Consider the following 18,929-nt stretch of genomic DNA (forward strand, 5'->3'; position numbering starts at 1 on the left):
TACATTTTAAATTGTGGAGTAACAAAAAGGTCTGTTTGAAGAGCACACATCAGGATAGGACTGGGGATATTTCTGGTGTATTGATTACCTACCTAGCAGCCCAGTTTATATTCAATAAGATCGATCTCTCCAAAGTTAAAGAAGTCACCCATTTCTGTCACTCTCCTTTATGATTCTCTGCCTATTAAATTCTAGCCTCCTACTATAATGATCTCTAACAGTTGTTGGACAGAGAGAAAAATCAGATGACTAGCTTTTGGGAGAAAATGGAATGGAAAGAGAGAACAAAACTAGTTTACTTAGCATTGTGAACATGTAGTTCACATTTACTATCTTCTTGTTAGGACTGTCTAGTAATTTTCACATTGAGCTTTTTTTTTTTTTTTGTTATCATCGACATAGTCTATTTCATAGGTCTGAAGTAGTGTGAAGATTAATTGTCACATAAGTGGTTAAAATAAGGGAGTCTTTGGGATGACACTAGGAAGATTAGTTTGAGGACACTGAGGAGAATCTTCCCCTCCAAACATTATGGCAGACACTGGGGAACCATTGAAGGTTCTTGAATAGATTGTGCACCACTTCCCTGCTCTGTGTTTTAGGAAGATTTATCTCACCGTGGGGTGTGAGAGAAATTAGGGTTTTGCAGTTGGTTAGCTTGTAATTGTCCATTTTCTCATACAGTGGTGTGCCACATATTTTGTCAATAATGGACCACATATAGGAAGATGGTCTCATGGATGACATCACAGATTGCATCACCTAGTGTCATTGTAGCCATCTTGGGTTGTAGAAGTGGGTACTGTGATGTTTGTACAATGACAAAGTTACCCAATGGCACATTTCTCAGAATCTAACCATGTTCTGTAATTACTTCCCATCATAGGTAGCTGTACATATAAATGCTTTTAAAATGTATCTTTAACCATGCGACTGTAACATTTCAAGTAGAATCAAGGAATTTCTGAGAATTACAGATTGAATTGACAATAACAGAATTGCTGGTAGGAAGATTATATGAAGTGTGTATGAATAGCTATAGACAACTAGAGTGGATTTAATGTCTTGGAAAGAGATAAATGGTAGTATGTAAGGAAAAGTAAAAGAGCATGCTTCAGATAAACTCTTGAAAATAGTACTCACTCTCATGTAGCTAAGACAGAACAAACATATGTGTTGTCTTTAAGCATGCATTAACACCGTCCTTAACTTTGAAACACAATTCAAAGCATTCCTAAAACACTAATCTGATATGTGGTTAAGGAAGACTTAAGGTATTTAAGAGAAGAGACGATACATATTTTTAATCTTTGTAAAGGAGTTTTTTTACTTTCATTTTCAAGGGAACACCTAGATTAGTTAATTGGAAAAATATTGCAAGGAACCCAACAGCCCAGGCCCGCTTTGATTGTGTTCGCGTTACTGACTTTGTAGGGGAGGTTCACCAGCTGTTTGAGTGGCAGGAGCAGCAGCTTTCACTTCAGTAGTTTATAATTCCTGGCTATTCTAGGATAGTTTGCACTCCACCAAGCCACAGACAGGTCAGGACATTTGGTAGGAGAAGGTTGAAAGGAAAAAGCAGCAGGCCTTGGGTTCTCACCCTTTTAAGATTATAATTAAAAATCCTTATATTAATTTGGTGGTTAGGGTTTTCAGTAATGTGCCTGTATTGCATGTAGAGAGGACTCATCCACCAAGAGGAGTTTTAAAATGTCAAAACCAGGAAAGACTTCTCTAAACCATGGCTTGGTTCCTGTTGATCTTAAAAGTGCAAAAGAACCTCTACCACATCAAACTGTGATGAAGATATTTAGCATTAGCATCATTGCCCAAGGCCTGCCCTTTTGTCGAAGACGGGTAAGTCCTGCCTATTTGGAAAAAATGAATGTTTTTTTAAATGAAGTCCTTCTGCCTCCTTTCGTGAAGAAATGCTTCATATTTCAATTGATACTTATAACTAAAATATCAGTGCATTGTGTAGCTAATGAAACTTATTTTAATGATAGTTTTATAATGTAAAGCCTGGCAGGGTTACTCAGTTCACCTTTTTGTCTCTGTTTATGTTTTCATGAGATTAAAATCCTGCAGACCTTGAAAAATTGGCAAAAGTAAAAGTATGTTTTGAAACCTGTTGACAAATATCAAAACTCCCAGTTTGTAGCTTTGATTTTGCATGGAAACCAAAAAAAACCTGGTGGTATTCCCCTTCTACAAGGGAAATAGAGCATTTAGTTCCACGTAAGGGTATTCTTAATCCATGGGCTTTTTTGGCCCTTTAAACTGAGTTGTTTTAAAATTGTTATTTCTAAAATTCAAACTTAACATTACACAGACATTACTTTTTGCTGTTATATAAAATAAAAATAGCTTGCTATTGTGTGGCAGCTACGATACAGTTTATATATAGACAGTCCTGAACTAACAAACATTTTGCAGCACATGTCCTGATATGTAATCTAGTTATGATCTACTGGGCGTTTTTTCAGGACCACACACTTTTCTTCTCCACCAAGTTTTGACCCTGTTAATATTAGCAATTTGTTGTATTTTCTGCATTAGTTGGTATTGCTGTTTTGAATTATTGACTAGAGTGATATATTTTTAGATCTAAAATATGTTTATGATCCTGAACACATAAACCTTCCCTTTCTCTCCCACCCTCACCCTTACCCCCTCCCCCCACCCAAAAAAAGAACCGCAGGGCAGTCTCTTTGGAACTAAATGACTGATAATGTATATCAGTGCTGTTTGTGTTCTTTTTGTATTTTTAATAAGTTTTTTAACTGTAGGAGAAATACTCTTAAACAAGTAGAATAAACCATAATGCTAGAAAAGCATTTTCCTCCTTTAAAGAAAGTCTTCTATTTAGTGGGACTTCAGTAATCTTTGGTAAAAGTACATTTTCTAATTAGCTTTGTTCATTTTGAGTACTTCCAGTGACTGTCCCAAACAAGTGGCAGCCATGTTGGGAAACATTTTGAGTAGAGTTAAAATGTAATGCAGTTTAAACATGGAAAATATAGTACAAATATTCCTGTCACCTTCTTGTCCTTTTCTTCCTCACTGCGTTTTCAGTGTTCTCTCCGTTCACCTTGTGAGTTTCACAGCTTCTGCTGAGTGAGCTCACTGCCCCGATTTAAGCATTTTACACACAGGCCTCTAATAGCTCTCAAGTCATTCATAAACTAACTGAGTATTTTAATACTTCTGTAAAAGAAAGTGCCAATACAAATATTTTTAGAAATTGAGGAAAAGAAGTGTGGATCTTTCTTTTAATTAAATTGATAAGATATTAGCGATTGAGTTAATTTTAATCATTTTGTTGGATATTTCTAATAAATGTAAGTACAATTATAGTAAATTACTTCATTATGTCACAGTGTATATTTTCTACCTTTATGTGATAACGTGGATATTGCATTTAAGAGGCATAGGAGAAGATTCTATAAGAAAAATTAATAGTGAACTTAAATGCTTTTCCCTGAGGGCTTCCTAGGGTCACTATTCAATTTGACTTTTCTAGGTTACTGTGTTATGTTAAATTATAGCCTTGCAGTTGTAATAACAGAATAGAACTAAATGTGAACAGAAAACTTCATACTAGAAAATTTTTCAGTTTTCCAAAAAATTTTTAAAAATATTTACATAACAAATTTAACACACTCAATTTTAGTCTGCCTGCCTGCCAATAATTTACTATTGCATAACTCATTGACTTGGACTACTAGAAATATTAAAGGGGAAACTATATCCTTCTCCTTCCTTCTTGGAGCTGGCTAATTTAGGTAGCTTTCAATTGATTTACAAGATTTTTTTTTATACTTAGTATACTAACTTTTCCTTGGTAAAGTTTATTTTTTTTAAAATGTGTTTTTCTTTGTCAAAGTTTCCTAGAAGGCTGTTGATACAGATATAAATAATCATATTTTATGCCTAACATTGTGAAGTTTTTACATTAGGCGTGTTTAGCTGTTCAAACAGATCACTATGCACTTAGACAATGAAGTTTACAAAGCATATAATATTCTGTATTGTGCAGGTATTTTTTTTTACAAGTAGTGAACTAAATGTTTTGAATGGCTACTGCTTATAAGAATATATGCAGCCTTGATTTATTAAAATATCTAAAACATGATATTATATGTCCACTATAAATGTTCAGTTAATATTTGCATGATCAGTATTTTGTACAAATTAATAAATAACAGTTTCAGAATTTTGGAAAATCCTTTAAAATAATACTTACAACTACAACTTCAGTTTGTACCTTTTCAGATGTTACTGTTTACATATGATATTAGTTCTGGTGTTCTAATTTATTATTATATACATTCTTGTACTTCCTCGCCTGAGATACATAAGCATTGGATTTAATAATAACAGCAGTAAATAAATAGGAATCTGACTATTAATCAGTTACCTTTAAGTGTTAAGGCCTTCCTCATTTTACTCAGACTTTCCTATTTGTATGTGCCAGTAGAATATTTCTTAAAAATAAGTTCTATGAGTAATTCTTAAAGTCAGGAAAATTTTTTTAAAAAAGCAAACTTTAACTTAAAAAAAAAAAAAAAGGAAAGCAAATCCCCAATTGTCCTTTAGGGAAAGAGAAATTTTACTGGAAAATATTATTTAGCCCTTAAAATAACTGGGAAATTATTTTATTTTTACTTTGAAATTGGAATGCCCTTAATGATGTACCACCGTGTTTCTTACATCCTAAGCTGCATTATAAGGATGCATCTTGATGGAACTTCACAGAATATCTAGTAGCATTTTTTTTTTTCTTTTTAGTGGTAAAAGAAATGATGATACATTTTGGTTTTGTTCAGAGCACTTTTTAGTATTTAGAATATTCCCTTGAAGTTATTCTTCAGTGTCACTATTTTGGTAGAAACTTCCAGATGGTACACAGTTGTTGGTGTGTGTAGGGTTTTCTAATGTAGCTGGTTGACTATGCTAGTTTAGAGACAGATACTGTCTTTAAAGTGCCACGTGTGCAAGTGTTCTTGAGTTTGTGTGGCATAGGGAGCGACAGCACAGAGGCCCAATAGGGGCAGAGCTCTGTTGGAAAGTTAGGCTTCAGGTTGAAGACAAGGACTTGTGCATTTGAAACCCAGCAACTCAGAGAGTGGTGAAATATCTAATAGGGATTTCCGATAGATGAGAACAATTTTGTGGTGATTCTATTCTTTGTCAAGCTATAGTTCAAATACCATTTTGAAAATTATTTTTTCTTTAAAGTGAAAATGGAAATAAAGTTAAAATACAGTTATTTGTGTATCTTTTGAAAAAATGGTAATGTCCCCCCTGTGTTATCATTGGAGGATAACATAAACTCCGCATCCACTTTTTCTGCAAAGGGTACATCGTATTTTAGGTTTTATGAACCACATCCTCTCTGTTAACAAGCATTCAGCTCTGGTACAAGCATTTAGCATGAAAGCAACCATCAACGATACCTCCTAAGTCAATGAATGTGACTGTGTTTTAATGACACTCTGTTTGTACCAGCAATGTGAAACAGGTTTTTACTGTTACAACAATACTGTACTAAGGTCTTGTCCACATAGCTCTTTGCTGATGTATGTCTTGGCTTATGGTAAACTTACAGAATTGGATTACTGGAGCTTTAAACCATTCATTTCTTTTAAAAACCTTCATCCTTTCTCTTGTATGAAGAAGAATTTTATCTTTGTGTATCTGCTCCCTAGAATTTCAACAGTACTGCTTTTTTAAATTATTTCTCTTCCAAATATATAGTGTTTATGTAATAATGCTATTATTGATTGCTGTTATTTTAAATGAACCTACTCTGTATCTTAGGCACTAGTCCCGTTAAGTTGAGTATTTTAACTCATTTAATCCTTGGATGGTTAAGAATTAGTTAAGCACTGTAAGTTAACTATTATCTCCATTCAGTAGATCAGAAAACTGAAGTTCATACAAGATGACTCTCAATTTTCTAGATAAATAAACATCTAGTATTTAATCTCAGGACTCTATACACCTGCAGGCATATTTTGAGAGAATAATGATATATGCTTATATTTAAGGCTTAATGAAAATATGTAAATAGTTTAAAAATTATTTGTTGCTAGTGTTGCTTTTATGCTTTATTCTTACAGAAAATAATATATGCCATAGACCCGTCACCTAAATTATTATTTTTTGTTTATTTGATAGGAATAGGGAGAGAGAAAGAAAAAGAAAAAGAGAAGAGAGCAGCTGTATGCCCATTTGCTGTTCCCCAAATGCCTGTTGCAAGGGGGAGAGATGGAGAAGTGGAGTGAGCAGAAGCCAGGAACAATCCCGTGTGGGTGAAACCACATGCAGGAACTCAATTAGTTGAACTATCACCACTGCCTTCCAGGGTCTGCATTAGTGGAAAACTAGTCAGGAGCCAGAGCTGGGTATCCAACCTCGGATGTGGTCATTCTGATGTGGGTTGGGACACTGCTGTAATAGCCGGTGTCAATCATTAGGCCAGCTGCCCCTCATCCATGTAATTTTCTTGTATTCCACCCATGGTTGTTAGATTGTGATTTGTGTTTTCATCTAAATGCTTGACCCACTGAAACGACTTAATAATTTGTTGTTGATGCAGCTTTTCTTTATTGCTAATCATTCCATAGTTGTCTCAGTTTTTATTTGCTACATTAGATTACACTTTTATATATCTGAATTTTAGTGTGATATTTTTATGGTATACTGACAGCCTCTCCCAAAGTATATTGCTATTAATAATCTCTACTGTAAGAGTACTTCTCCTGCTGGCAGGAGCAGCTGCCAGAAATACTTGTCTGTTTCTTATTGGACTATTACTTAGTCTTACATTTCTGTCATAGCTTTGCCAAGTAGCCCCAATCCAGGTCTACTTTAAAAAAAAAAAAATTCTAATGCAGCCTTGATGCCTTCTCATTTAAAGTTGTAGCAAGTCTGCTCTTCTAAATGTCTTGATACCTAAAAGGATTTCATGAACTCAACATCTATGTCATGGAACTCTTAGCTAAATATAAATAGCTAGATAGCTCCTTAACCTACAGAAATTTAATACTTTTAAAAGTTAGCATCATGCTCCCCTCTTGCAAACGAGTCAATTTGATATCTACCCGCTCAGCTTCTGCCTTTCTCTCCTGATCCCTTCCAGGACCTGACATTCAATGCCCTGCCTCTTTGGTGAAACCTTCCTTCCAGGACTGGTTTCCTCCACTGTTGTCCTCGTCTGTTAGAGCAGGAGTGCGAAATCTTTTCTCTGCTGAGGGCTTAGATGGATATTTAGGATATCATTCATGGACCATACAAATTTATCAACTTGTTATAGTGTATTGAATTTTGACTCCCTCCTGTGGTTGTCTTATTAGAGCCAGACCAAATATTGTTATGGGCCTAATATAGCCCACCGGTCGGATGTTCCCCACCCCTGCATTAGCTGCATTAGCGTGAAACGTATTGCACTTAGAGCCGTTACCTTTGACCTTTAGGCATATATATATATATGTATATATATATAGATAGATATATATAGATATAGATATGGACTGCTCACTGGTATTACATGACAACTCTGTATAGGTATTTTGTCTTGTAATAGATTATAAACTTAGAATTCAGGATCTGTCTCTGATACATTTTATGCTTCCAGTGATATGCAAGAGAAAGTTAGTATAAATATTTGTATGACTGATTTGTTGAAGTATCTGTTGAGCTTGGAAAGCTCTTAAGGCAGTTTTTGTACTGTAAGAATATGGCATGTTTTTGTTTACTGAATGTTTTTAAATGACTGTGCAGCTGTTATTTTGAATATTGCATCTTCTAAATTTAACTAAACTCAGATACAGTTTGACACTTAATTTTAAGAGTAATTACCACTTACCAATTTGGAAAATGACAGAGAAACAAGCACAGGGTGTAGTCCTTTGGGTGGTCCTTTTTGAGAGTCTGCGGTAGCTGAAGATGGCAGCAAATACGAAAGAACTTCGAGTAAAACAAAGAAGGGTGGTGATATGAGCAGATTTTAAGCATTTCATAGTCTAGTGGTAAAGCCACAAACACACCACTGCAGTACAGAAGTGTAGTTGTTTAAATGGACTTGCGTACAAAGTGCCATGTGCTTCACCGTAACTTAGAATGAAAACATGAAGATAGTTGCTGAACAGATGATGAGCAGAGTGCTGAGTGCATTATTGCTTGGGCTCCCATCTTGTTTTCCATAGTAATTATGCTGCTGCAAATTATTCACTTACATGTTGCTACCAATTGGTTAATGTTAGTCAAAAACTGTGAGCACATAGAGCAGAGAACTTGTCTAGAACCTGTGGATATAATAGAGCTAGATGGAATAAGGGCCATCCATCTGTACAAGAGATTTTCAAAAAGTTTTTGGAAAGTGCATATTATGGGAAAAAAATGCATAGGTTTTGGGTTTTTTTTTAATGCCAAAATAGATTTATCTTTTAGTAGCATTTCCCAAAGACTTTTTGAAGTCTCCTCATACTCTGCTATCACGATTTTACCAGTGAGGAATCTGAGACTGGGAAGGCTAAATAACTTGTCTCATAACTAATGATACAAGTAAGGATCTTAACTCGAGCAGGCTGGTTCTAGCATTGCCACCACTGTGGAACACTGGGCTAAGGATTTATAGCGTGAATGAAGCATTAGTTTCCAATTTATGATGCTTATTTATTTGAAAAGTGAGAGAGAGAGACAGACTGATTGATTGATTGATTTTCTATATACTGGTTCACTCTCCAAATGTCTGCAACAGGCAGGGCTGGGCCAGGCTGAAGCCAGAGGCCCAGAACTCCATATGGCTGTCCCATGTTGAGTGGAAGGGGCACAAGTGCCAGAGCCATCACTTGCTGACTCTAAGGTGTTCATTAGCAGGAAACTGGTGGAGGTGGAGGCAGGACTTGAACCCTTGCACTTTGATATGGGTAGGGGGTATCTAAGAGGCAACTTAACAACACTTAATGGTACTTATTTGGGAGACAGACACACACAAATAGAGAGAGTTCCCATCTGCTGGGTCACCCACCAGATGCCTGCAACAGCTGAGGTTGGGCCAGGCTGAAACCAGCAGCCAAGAACTCCATCCAGGTCTCCCATGTGAGTAGGAACCCAATCACCGCTGCTTTCCCAGGGTCTGCATTAGCAGGAAGCTGGAATCAGGAGCCAGAGGCAGGCATCAAAGCCAGCCACTCCGAACCATTGTCTTAACCGTCAAACTACATGTCTAACCCTCCAAACATTTTCAGGATTAATTTCTGCAATATAATCCTGGGTTTTAAGTATGCAGTCCTCACCTTCCCCACATTGATGGTAGTCTCAGTGTCTAACTACTGGTAACAATGCTTCCTAGATACTTTTTGCTTGTTAGACGATGTTTTAGTATTGCATTACACCTCAGTTCTCAAATATGAATGCAAAGCAAATTAGCACCATGATTTATTATATTTTTTAAAAATATTTATTTATTTATTTGAAAGACAGAGTTGCAGAGAGAAAGGAGGCTGGAGAGGGAGAATCTTCTATCCTCTGGTTCCCTCCCCAAATGGCCACAAGGGTCAGGGTTGGGTCAAGTTGAAGCCAGGAGTGTGGAACTCCATCCAGGTCTCCCAAGTGGGTGGCAAAGGCCCAAGCACTTGGGCCATCTTCCCCTGTTTTCCTAGGAGCGTAATCAGGGAGCTGGATCAGAAGGGGACTAAAACTGACGCTCATGGGATGCCAGAGTCACAGGTGGTGGCTTAACCCCCTGTACCACAATTCTGCCCCTGCACCATGATTTATAAATTGACAACTTCATCATGGAAACAACTTCCACGAAATGTCATTCCTTTTGTTAAGTGGATAATTGTAAACATAGTTATTTTATTTTTTCTACATATTTATCTATTCATTTGAAAGAGCAACAGAGAGAGAAGGAGATCTTCCACCCACTGATTCACCCCCAAGTAGCTGCAACAGCAAGGTCTGGGCCAGGCTGAAGCCAGGAACCTGGAACTTCTTCCTAGTTTTCCATCTGGGTGGCAGAGCCCCACATGCGTGGGCCATCTTCTGCTGCCTTTACAGGCACATTAGTGGGAAGTTGGATTGGAAGTGGAGGAGCTGACTTGCAAACTCTGATCCTGGATGCAGAAATAATACGCAGCAGCTCCGTCGATTGCGCCACAACACTGGGCCCCCAGATTTGTTATTTTAACAATACAGGGCAAGCCTATCTAAATTTGAAGATTGTGTTTGACAGAACTGAACTTAACATTAAGACTTGGAGTAGGGAAGATAGATGAAAAATACACTAAAAATAAATTTGAACTAGGCTCCTGGCGAAGTAAATAACTGTGAAATAAATCCCAGTCCCGTCTGCAGACCAGAAATCCAACAACTCTGACAATTAAAAAAGTTTAAAATAAAAGTAGCAAACTCTAATGCAACTAACATAAGACTGTTGAACTTTTATTACTTATCTGAGTATTCATATATTTTGCTGCAGAAATGTTAGTATGTAATATGCTGGAAGTGTTCTTTAATGTATAGTATGTGTACTATGTTTTCTTTCTAAAATCTAAAATTATTCTGAATTTAGGAACACAGTTCTTTCCCAAACTGTGAAACTGATTCCACACACCTTTGAGATTTACTACTGTCACCCATCTATATAAATGGAATGCACTTTGAAATGTCACAGTGGTCTAAGCTTTATCTTAAGTCTCAAGTACATCCATATGTAAATGCTTTGAAACACACGTGATCTAGATGAGTACCTATATTTTACTAACCTGGTTTTAGGCAGCTCCATCTAATATAATGATGGTTTGAAGCTTATATATTATTTTTTTTCAGTGATCAAATTGCAGCTCAAGCTAGCAGACCTATGGTTTATATGAAGGAAGAGAACCTCAACTACATTTCTTAATTCTCCAAATATTTCCATGGAAAAATTAACACTACTAAATTAAGTATAATCTGCTAATACATATTGCACACACTCCTTGTGTGTGTTGCTAGTATTGCAAGGATAAGACAGAGAACTTCCCTTAAGGAGGCCATATTGCCTTTCTTTCTCCAAGAGATTTATGTCATTGTCTGCCTTCCATGACCATATATAAAAATCAGAAGAGTATGGATTAATTAATTCATCCCCCCAGTAAGTGTCTTCTGTTGCCAAGCACAGGTCTAGGCACTTGGGATATATCTGTGGACAAAACGCAATGAAATCTTGTATGTGCTTTAACATTTTAGTGCTCCTCAGAAACCGGAGTACGCAGGGAGGCAGTGGCTCCGTCTGCGCCAGTGTACTCCTGACTTTGCATTTCTAAATCACCTGGTGACGATTTGCGTTATAGTTTCTTCATATGTGTATATGGGTAACTAAAGACATGTACATGCATGTTATGGATACATACTTAACCTGATTCAATAGGATTATGTTGGTGACTTAGCTGAGATGTCTAATTTGCTGGGTTTCAAGTACTATTAGGGTATTATTCTGATGCTCTGAAAGAATAAATATGAGTCCATCTTGCTCTATTTTTAATGTTTTTTTTTTTTTTTCAAAAAACAAACAAACATTCTTCAAGACTGTTAACATCCTAACATGTGCACCTTAGTGGTTTCTTTCTCTTCCTGGGTCAGAATTGGAGTTCTTGGCCCTCTCCCTGACTTGTTGTGGAAAGTTGCTTAAATTATTGTGTGTTTCACATGTAGAGGAGTTAAAGAATGGTAAATAAAATGATGAATTTTATTATAGAAGTAATAGCAGAAAGGACTACCATTTGTGGTAAAGCCAGTGGCATTCTAAGTGTTAGGAATTACAATTACAATTACTTCCTTTTTAAGGACTTGTTTATTTCTTTGAAAATCAGAGTTATATAGAGAGAGGGGGAGAGAGACAGAGACTGAGAGAGAGCATCCATCCGCTGGTTCACTCGTCCTATGGCTGCAACAGCCAGGGCTGGGCCAGGCTGGAGCCAGGAGCTTCTTGCAGTTCTCCCTGTGGGTGGCAGGGTCCCAAGCACTTGGACTATCTTCTACTACTTTTCCCAGGCCATTAGCAGGAAGCTGGATCAGAAGAGGAACAGCCGGGACTAGAACCAGTGCCCATATAGGACAACTGTGTTGCCCGCAGCGGCTTTACCCACCACACCACAATGCCGGCCCCCCAGTTTCTTCCTTTCCAAAGTACATATTTATGGAGCTGTTTCTTAACCTGTCTATAAAGTGTTTTATTCCTAAAATGTGAAAGAAAGGTCAGATAAAATAGTAAGGTTGTTTTTTTAATTTTTCTCTTGTGACTTTAATATTGTCTGTGTATGTATTTATAAACTTTATTTACCTCAATAGAGAAAACATTAGCAGTATTTCACATATATTAGTATCATATCTGGAGTTCTGTTTTGCTATACAGTATTTTTCAGAACTACCTGACTACAGAATGGCAAGCTTTTCTCATCAAGAGAGCCCTAATTTCTCAAGCATGTATCCTATTACATAAACATTCTTTGCATATTTTTCTTTGAGGAATAGACTAATTAAGGTGGCCATTTTGTGGTAACAACTCTAATATTTATATAAATAGTTAACTTGAACATAATTTTATAGTGGAATTCCATTCCTATGTATGCATTCTTTTAAAATTTACTTACAACTATAACAAGACTTTTTAAGTTGAACTTCCTCAAATAAATGCAGGCTTAAAGAAAACAGTACTGAAAAGGTTTATTAGTGATCACAATAGGGCATAGTTTGTTATCTATTTATTTATGGTTATTTTATGATATCCTCATACAATGATGGAAAAATCTGTTTTGAGTGAAAAAGATATGATACAGTGGATGACATTCTCTTCTCTTAAATTTCTTCTCTTTGGTCTTGAACACGAAATTGAAACTTGTGAATTATTCCTATATTTAATTATATTTTTCTGTGTGAGTGATTTCCTACAGTTCACTGCGGAACAGTTTAAGCTTAACCAGCTTTTCAGTAATCCACCGAAATCTCTGCATTACCATTTTAGATTTTAAAATGTCATTGTTACTACTCGTATGAACATGGAGGGGCAGTATGGTACCGTTTTTGTAAATTTTGTCTGAATTTGTAGATTTTTAAAATCTGCTTCCTGTTAGAAGTTTGCTCTACTGAGAAAATGTAACTGTCCATGTTACCTTTTAAAGAATGGTTGATACTCCTTCACTAAGTTGGAACTATTCTTTCAATTCAGTTTCTTATGTATAAGAGTACTACAAAAGGCTTGTAGAAAACATGCATTATCTTTTTAGTTCCATTTTTCTGGGAACTTTTTGAAGTACCCTCATATTATACAAAAACTCTTATGAATGCTTATTGCCTTGATTTATATTTGAAGTCAAGGAACATGTTAGTTAAAAGAAAAAAAGACATTTTTATAGCAGACAATAAAAATTAGAGTGAATTGATTCATGAAAATATGCAAAATTCTAACATCAGTGCAATTTTGCTTTTATTCATTCTGTACCAGCCTTTCAAAATGAATGCTTCATTGTGAGTTTTTTTTTTAATAAAGTCTTAATTTTTCAGTGTGACAAGTGAGCAAAACTTAAATTACTAAACAGTCTTAAGATTCTTTAATTGTTAATTTTTTTTGGTATCAACATGATTAAGATTAGTATAAACTTTTTTATAATACAGGTCAGTAGCTTTTTTTTTTTTTTTTCCTGATCACACTGAAAACAATTAAGCAGATATCTCTTCCACCTATTCAGTCACTCTGTTCAACACCTTTTATGAGCCAGGGACTGCTTTTGGCATTTGAGGTACAACAGTAAACAAAACAGGTCCAAATCTTCACACTTGGGAGGTTTATATGAGACTATCAGCTTGCTTAAGAGCACGGGTGGTAGAGTCAGCTAGACCAAGGTTTAATGTTCTTGTATCTACCACTTACCAAGCCTCATCTGTAACTTGGAAATAATAGCACCTACGTCACAGGTAAAGGTTACTGTGAAAGTAGAATGAAGTAACCTACAGAAGGTTGTTTGTATCATAAGAAGTCACTGTTAGGAACCCAACATAAAACGTTTTGTTGATGTATTAGCAAAAATTGTAATTAATTCTGATATAATAGTACTTACTACTTTATTCAGGGTTAGTGTTTTGAGTATTTTTTTCACTTTCAGTGTCTTCAAATTGTGAAAAAAGCATATAGCAGCATTTTTGAATAGTCAGTTTTCTTAATCCTCTGAGTAACTTTTAGTCTGTAAATGGAAAGGTGGCACACATAAGTGGCATGTGATTTAGTGCTACTTACAACATGAAAATGTATTCCGGGTGACTGCCACGTTTAAAATTAACCCCATTCTGTCTTCTTAAATGAAGAAATGAGACGTGGCATCTTGGTATTTTGTTTGGAGATTCTCAGATACTCAGGATAAATACGTTGGTTTCAAGTGCCATTAAGTTAGAATTTTAAATAGTGCTGTATAAGAATTAGGAATGCAGAGTTATTGATTCATGTATGATTTTCGCTGCTAAAGTGCCTAATATAGAGCTTCCATTACGTTGTGACACTATTTCTTTCCATAAAGCCCCCCAAGTTTGATAACTGCAAAATGGGACATTCTCATTAACATCTTTGAAAACTGTCATGTCAAAATGGTACCGGTATATCATTACTGTATAAAGCTTGAGAAATATATATAAAATGAGATAATATTTAAGATAATATTAATAATAATAATTTAAGATTCACAGATTTTAACAAAAGTACTTGGAAATTTTGATCTTTTTTGTTTGTTCCCCCGTGCTGCTCTTGGTTCTTTCCGTTTCTCAGTTACATGGAAACCCCACGCTTAACACATGTACATATATACTCACACACACAGGCGCTCCACACAAATAAAATTCTGCCTGCACCCACCCCTGTTTCTGTAGTTTATCAGCCATGTTCCTGCGGCAACTGTTTCATTGAGAAGTGTTGTGCCGCCGATTTCATATCAGCTTTGTGATCGTGCGGTATTTTTCAGCTGCTCATGCTCATTACCATACAGCTGGTGCGGAGAGGAGAGAAGGGAGCAGGCAGAAGTTGTACTGTCTACAAGAAGCAGAAGCTGTCTTGCAGATGGGGAGCTGGCAGATGGGGCATGTGTGTGAACAGGTTTTACTAATAACAGAATGCATTAAAATCACTCGGAGAAAGTCTGAGGTCAATGCCATGTATTCAGAGCTTGAGAGGTTGTTCAGCTTTTTGTAGACCTTTTTAGAATATTAATTAACTCTAATGCAAAAAAAGTAATAAATGACAAGCCACAACCTCCTGTAAAAATTTCTGTGTTCCTGTAGAATATTTTGTTTCTCTGTAATATGATTTAAAAAGTATTAATACTATTAGCTAGTGTCTCTTATCAACTCGTGCTGTCATAATCTTGAATTATGTTTACTTAAAACTCCCAGACTGTGTATACATACGAAAGTGCATATACTTTGGGGTGATGTAATAACATTGTTCACTTTTAACGTGTAATATTAGAGTATTTATTAGAAGAGATAAACCAAATATTTGGCAATCTCTGAATAATGTTGACTGTGTTGAAGGTTTAAGTTGAATAGTATGCCTAGAATTTTATCTATAGTTAAAATTATTCCTTGCATATTTTTCACATTCAGATAACCACAGTGATGGAGTACAGTTAAAATAACTACCAGTAAAGTTTTTGAAAAGGTACTAATGGAATCTTAGTCCTAAGAGAGCATCGTTTTTAGAAGGAGTTGCTGGGCAGGCATTATAGCACAGCAGGTTCAGCGGCATCTCACACATCAGAATGCTGGGGATTGAGTCCTGCCCCTGCTTCCTATCCAGCTTCCTGCTTGTGTGCACCCTTGAGAGGCAGCACATGATGGCTCAAATCCTTGGCTCCATACCACATAGACGGGCCATCTGGACAGAGTTTCTGGCTTTGGAACTGGCCCTGCCTCAGCTAATGCAGATAACTGAGGAGCAAACCAGTAGATGGAATAGTTTGTTCCCCACCGCACCCCTTTTCATTCTACCTTTCAAGTATAAAAATAAGTAAACAATTTTGAAAATGGAGTTCTTATTCAAACTTTAGTAAAGTTTTACAGCATCTTTGATAGTTGGCACTGAGAATTTTAAGTCTTTATTATTCTTTTTTCTATGTACATTTAAAAAAAAAACTTTTCCCTCCTCATTTCTGGCTCTGCCTCTTGTCATGTAAACTGAGCCGGTTCATCTGTCAATTACATCGATTTGTCATATTTTATTGACTTGTCAGGCCTTCCTCCTGATTTGGGAGTTCTTCCAGAACAAAGACTCTGTCTTGCTCATTTGTGCATCTTTTTTGCCTAGTGCCTGGATTTTAGTAACCCCAACCTGAATTTTTCTCAAATGCTTATTAGTTCCCCCCCTCTTGCTTCATTGTTTAGAACCAAGAGAACCATTATATGACTCAGAGCATTCATTTGGATGAGAATGATAATATTATAATAGAATTTGGGGTTACAGGATCACCATAAATTGTTCTCAAAGTAATTACCTTTTCCTATGATATCTATATAAAAACATAGTGAATTTCACAAAGTTATAGTCTTTGAAATAGATGGATTGGTAGGAAGTAAATTACATCTTGGTTTAAAAAAATATGTTTGTTGCAGTTGTATAATAAAAGCCAGCTGAATAATAATATCTTAGAAAATGCTGTTTAATTTTAATCTTTGATGTTTATATTATGATCATATTAAATATGTCTTCATTTACCATATCTTGAAATCTATTCTTTCTTGATACAATGACTTTGAAGAAAAAGCTTTAAAAAAAAGTATGCTTATATGTGTCCTTATCTCAAGAGCTAACACAATATAAATTGTGAGATCCCACTAAAGTTCAACATTATTATGCTAACTTTGAATTTTATTCTTTAGTCTAGATTTAAACTGTTTCTCCCAGAGTGGTTTTTTTTTTCATGTTATAGAATCCTAAACATACATTGACTCATAAACCTCAATATAGAAACTTTTTTTTAATTTTTAAAATTGTTCTCAAAGAACCATGTAGCACTTCACAGCAGACCAACTCTGTGCACTTGTTCAGATCCAGGGCAGTTCTTAATTAAGTTGTAATGCACATGCATTAGTAGTTATCATTCCATCGTCACATACTGCGCCTTCACACAACTGGGAGGAAACTCATGATACTGATCCTACATAAAGAACCTTTTAAAGTCATAGAACAAATACAACAAACATTCAGAGTTAATTTTTAAACATTTGGAAGCTTCGAGTGTCTACAAAATAAGTATTTTTGGATAAATTAGAAGATATTATAAATAAAGAAAATGAATTTATAAAGCATTTCTCTTACAGTAATTTTGTGAGGGAATCATAGTGCTTCCTAACCATCAGTCTTACAGGGCCCTGCAAGTAAAAGACATTAGATACCTTTTCAGGGTAGCAATTATTTTGAAAATATTTTCGTAACAGACAAAATTATGTCAGCCCTTTTCATGAGCCATGTATTTCTTTTTTTTAAAAACTTTTATTTAATGAATATAAATTTCCAAAGTACAGCTTATGGATTACAATGGCTTCCCCCCCCCCCATAACTTCACTTCTACCCACAACCCTCCCCTTTCCCACTCCTTCTCCCCTTCCATTCACATCAAGATTCATTTTCAATTCTCTTTATATACAGAAGATCAGTTTAGTATATATTAAGTAAAGAGTTCAACAGTTTGCACTCACATAGAAACACAAAGTGAAAAATACTGTTTGAGTACTAGTTATAGCGTTAAATCACAATGTATAGCACATTAAGGACAGAGATCCTACATGAGGAGTAAGTGCACAGTAACTCCTGTTGTTGACTTAACAAATTGACACTCTTGTTTATGGCATCAGTAATTACCCTAGGCTCTTATCATGAGTTGTCAAAGCTAAGGAAGCCTTTTGAGTTCTTATCATATTTAGACAAGGTCGTAGTCAAAGCAGAAGTTCTCTCCTCCCTTCAGAGAAAGGTACCTCCTCCTTTGATGGCCCGTTCTTTCTACTGGGATCTCACTCACAGAGACCTTTCATTTAGGTTTTTTTTTTTTTTTTTTTTTTTTGCCAGAGTGTCTTGGCTTTCCATGCCTGAAATACTCTCATGGGCTTTTCAGCCGGATCCGAATGCCTTAAGGGCTGATTCTGAGGCCAGAATGCTGTTTAGGACATCTGCTGTTCTATGAGTCTGCTGTGTATCCCACTTCTCTTGTTGGATCCTTCTCTCCCTTTTTTGTTCTATCGGTTAGTATTTTCAGACACTAGTCTTGTTTATGTGATCCCTTTGATTCTTAGTCCTATCATTATGATCAATTGTGAACAGAAATTGATCAAATGGACTAGTGAGATGGCATTGGTACATGCAACCTTGATGGGATTGAATTGGAATCCCCTAGTACGTTTCTAACTCTACAGTTTGGGGCAAGTCAGCTTGAGCATGTCCCAAATTGTACATCTCTTCCCTAAGCCATGTATTTCTTTGTACCCAGATTTTACTTACTGGATGTTTAGTCTTGGACTCTCATGAAAAGGTAGAGAGTTCATGTGAGCAGTGTGTTAGTCATAGAATTCTTCATTTTTTTTTCAAATCAAAGAATGCAATTTTGTTCAATTATATATAAAGCCGTTGCTTTAAAATGTAAATTGATGTTTCTAAAATGAATATTTAGGATCCTCCTTTTTAAATATAGTGGGGCATGATTACTAGGTTCTTCCCTGCCCACTTGACAGGTACATCAAACACTTGAGTACTTAAAAAGCAAGTAAGCTATTCTAAAATAAGTAAAGAATTGATTAAAGATCACTGATAGATGCCTTCTAGAGTTAAAAATCTGGTGTCATTTTTAACAGAGTAGGTCCTCAGTAAATGTTTTTAAGTGAAATGCGTTTTGAATCCACATACT

General features: G+C 35.8%; 1 protein-coding gene across 7 annotated transcripts in view; it reads left to right on the forward strand.

Moving 5' to 3' along the window:
• FBXW7 (F-box and WD repeat domain containing 7) overlaps nucleotides 1–18,929 on the forward strand; it is a 212,802-nt gene that overhangs the window by 152,884 nt on the left and 40,989 nt on the right. Inside the window, exon 1 of one of the 7 annotated variants that reach the window (XM_062199495.1) lies at nucleotides 1,706–1,857. The exons of the other annotated variants lie outside the window; for them this stretch is intronic. Coding sequence (XP_062055479.1) covers nucleotides 1,711–1,857 — 147 coding nt within the window. The 5' untranslated portion in view covers nucleotides 1,706–1,710. Of the gene's footprint in view, nucleotides 1–1,705; nucleotides 1,858–18,929 lie in introns of those variants that run through there. 7 annotated transcript variants of the gene reach the window in all.

Source organism: Lepus europaeus, chromosome 8 (genome assembly GCF_033115175.1).
Source record: "Lepus europaeus isolate LE1 chromosome 8, mLepTim1.pri, whole genome shotgun sequence".
Taxonomy (NCBI): domain Eukaryota; kingdom Metazoa; phylum Chordata; class Mammalia; order Lagomorpha; family Leporidae; genus Lepus; species Lepus europaeus.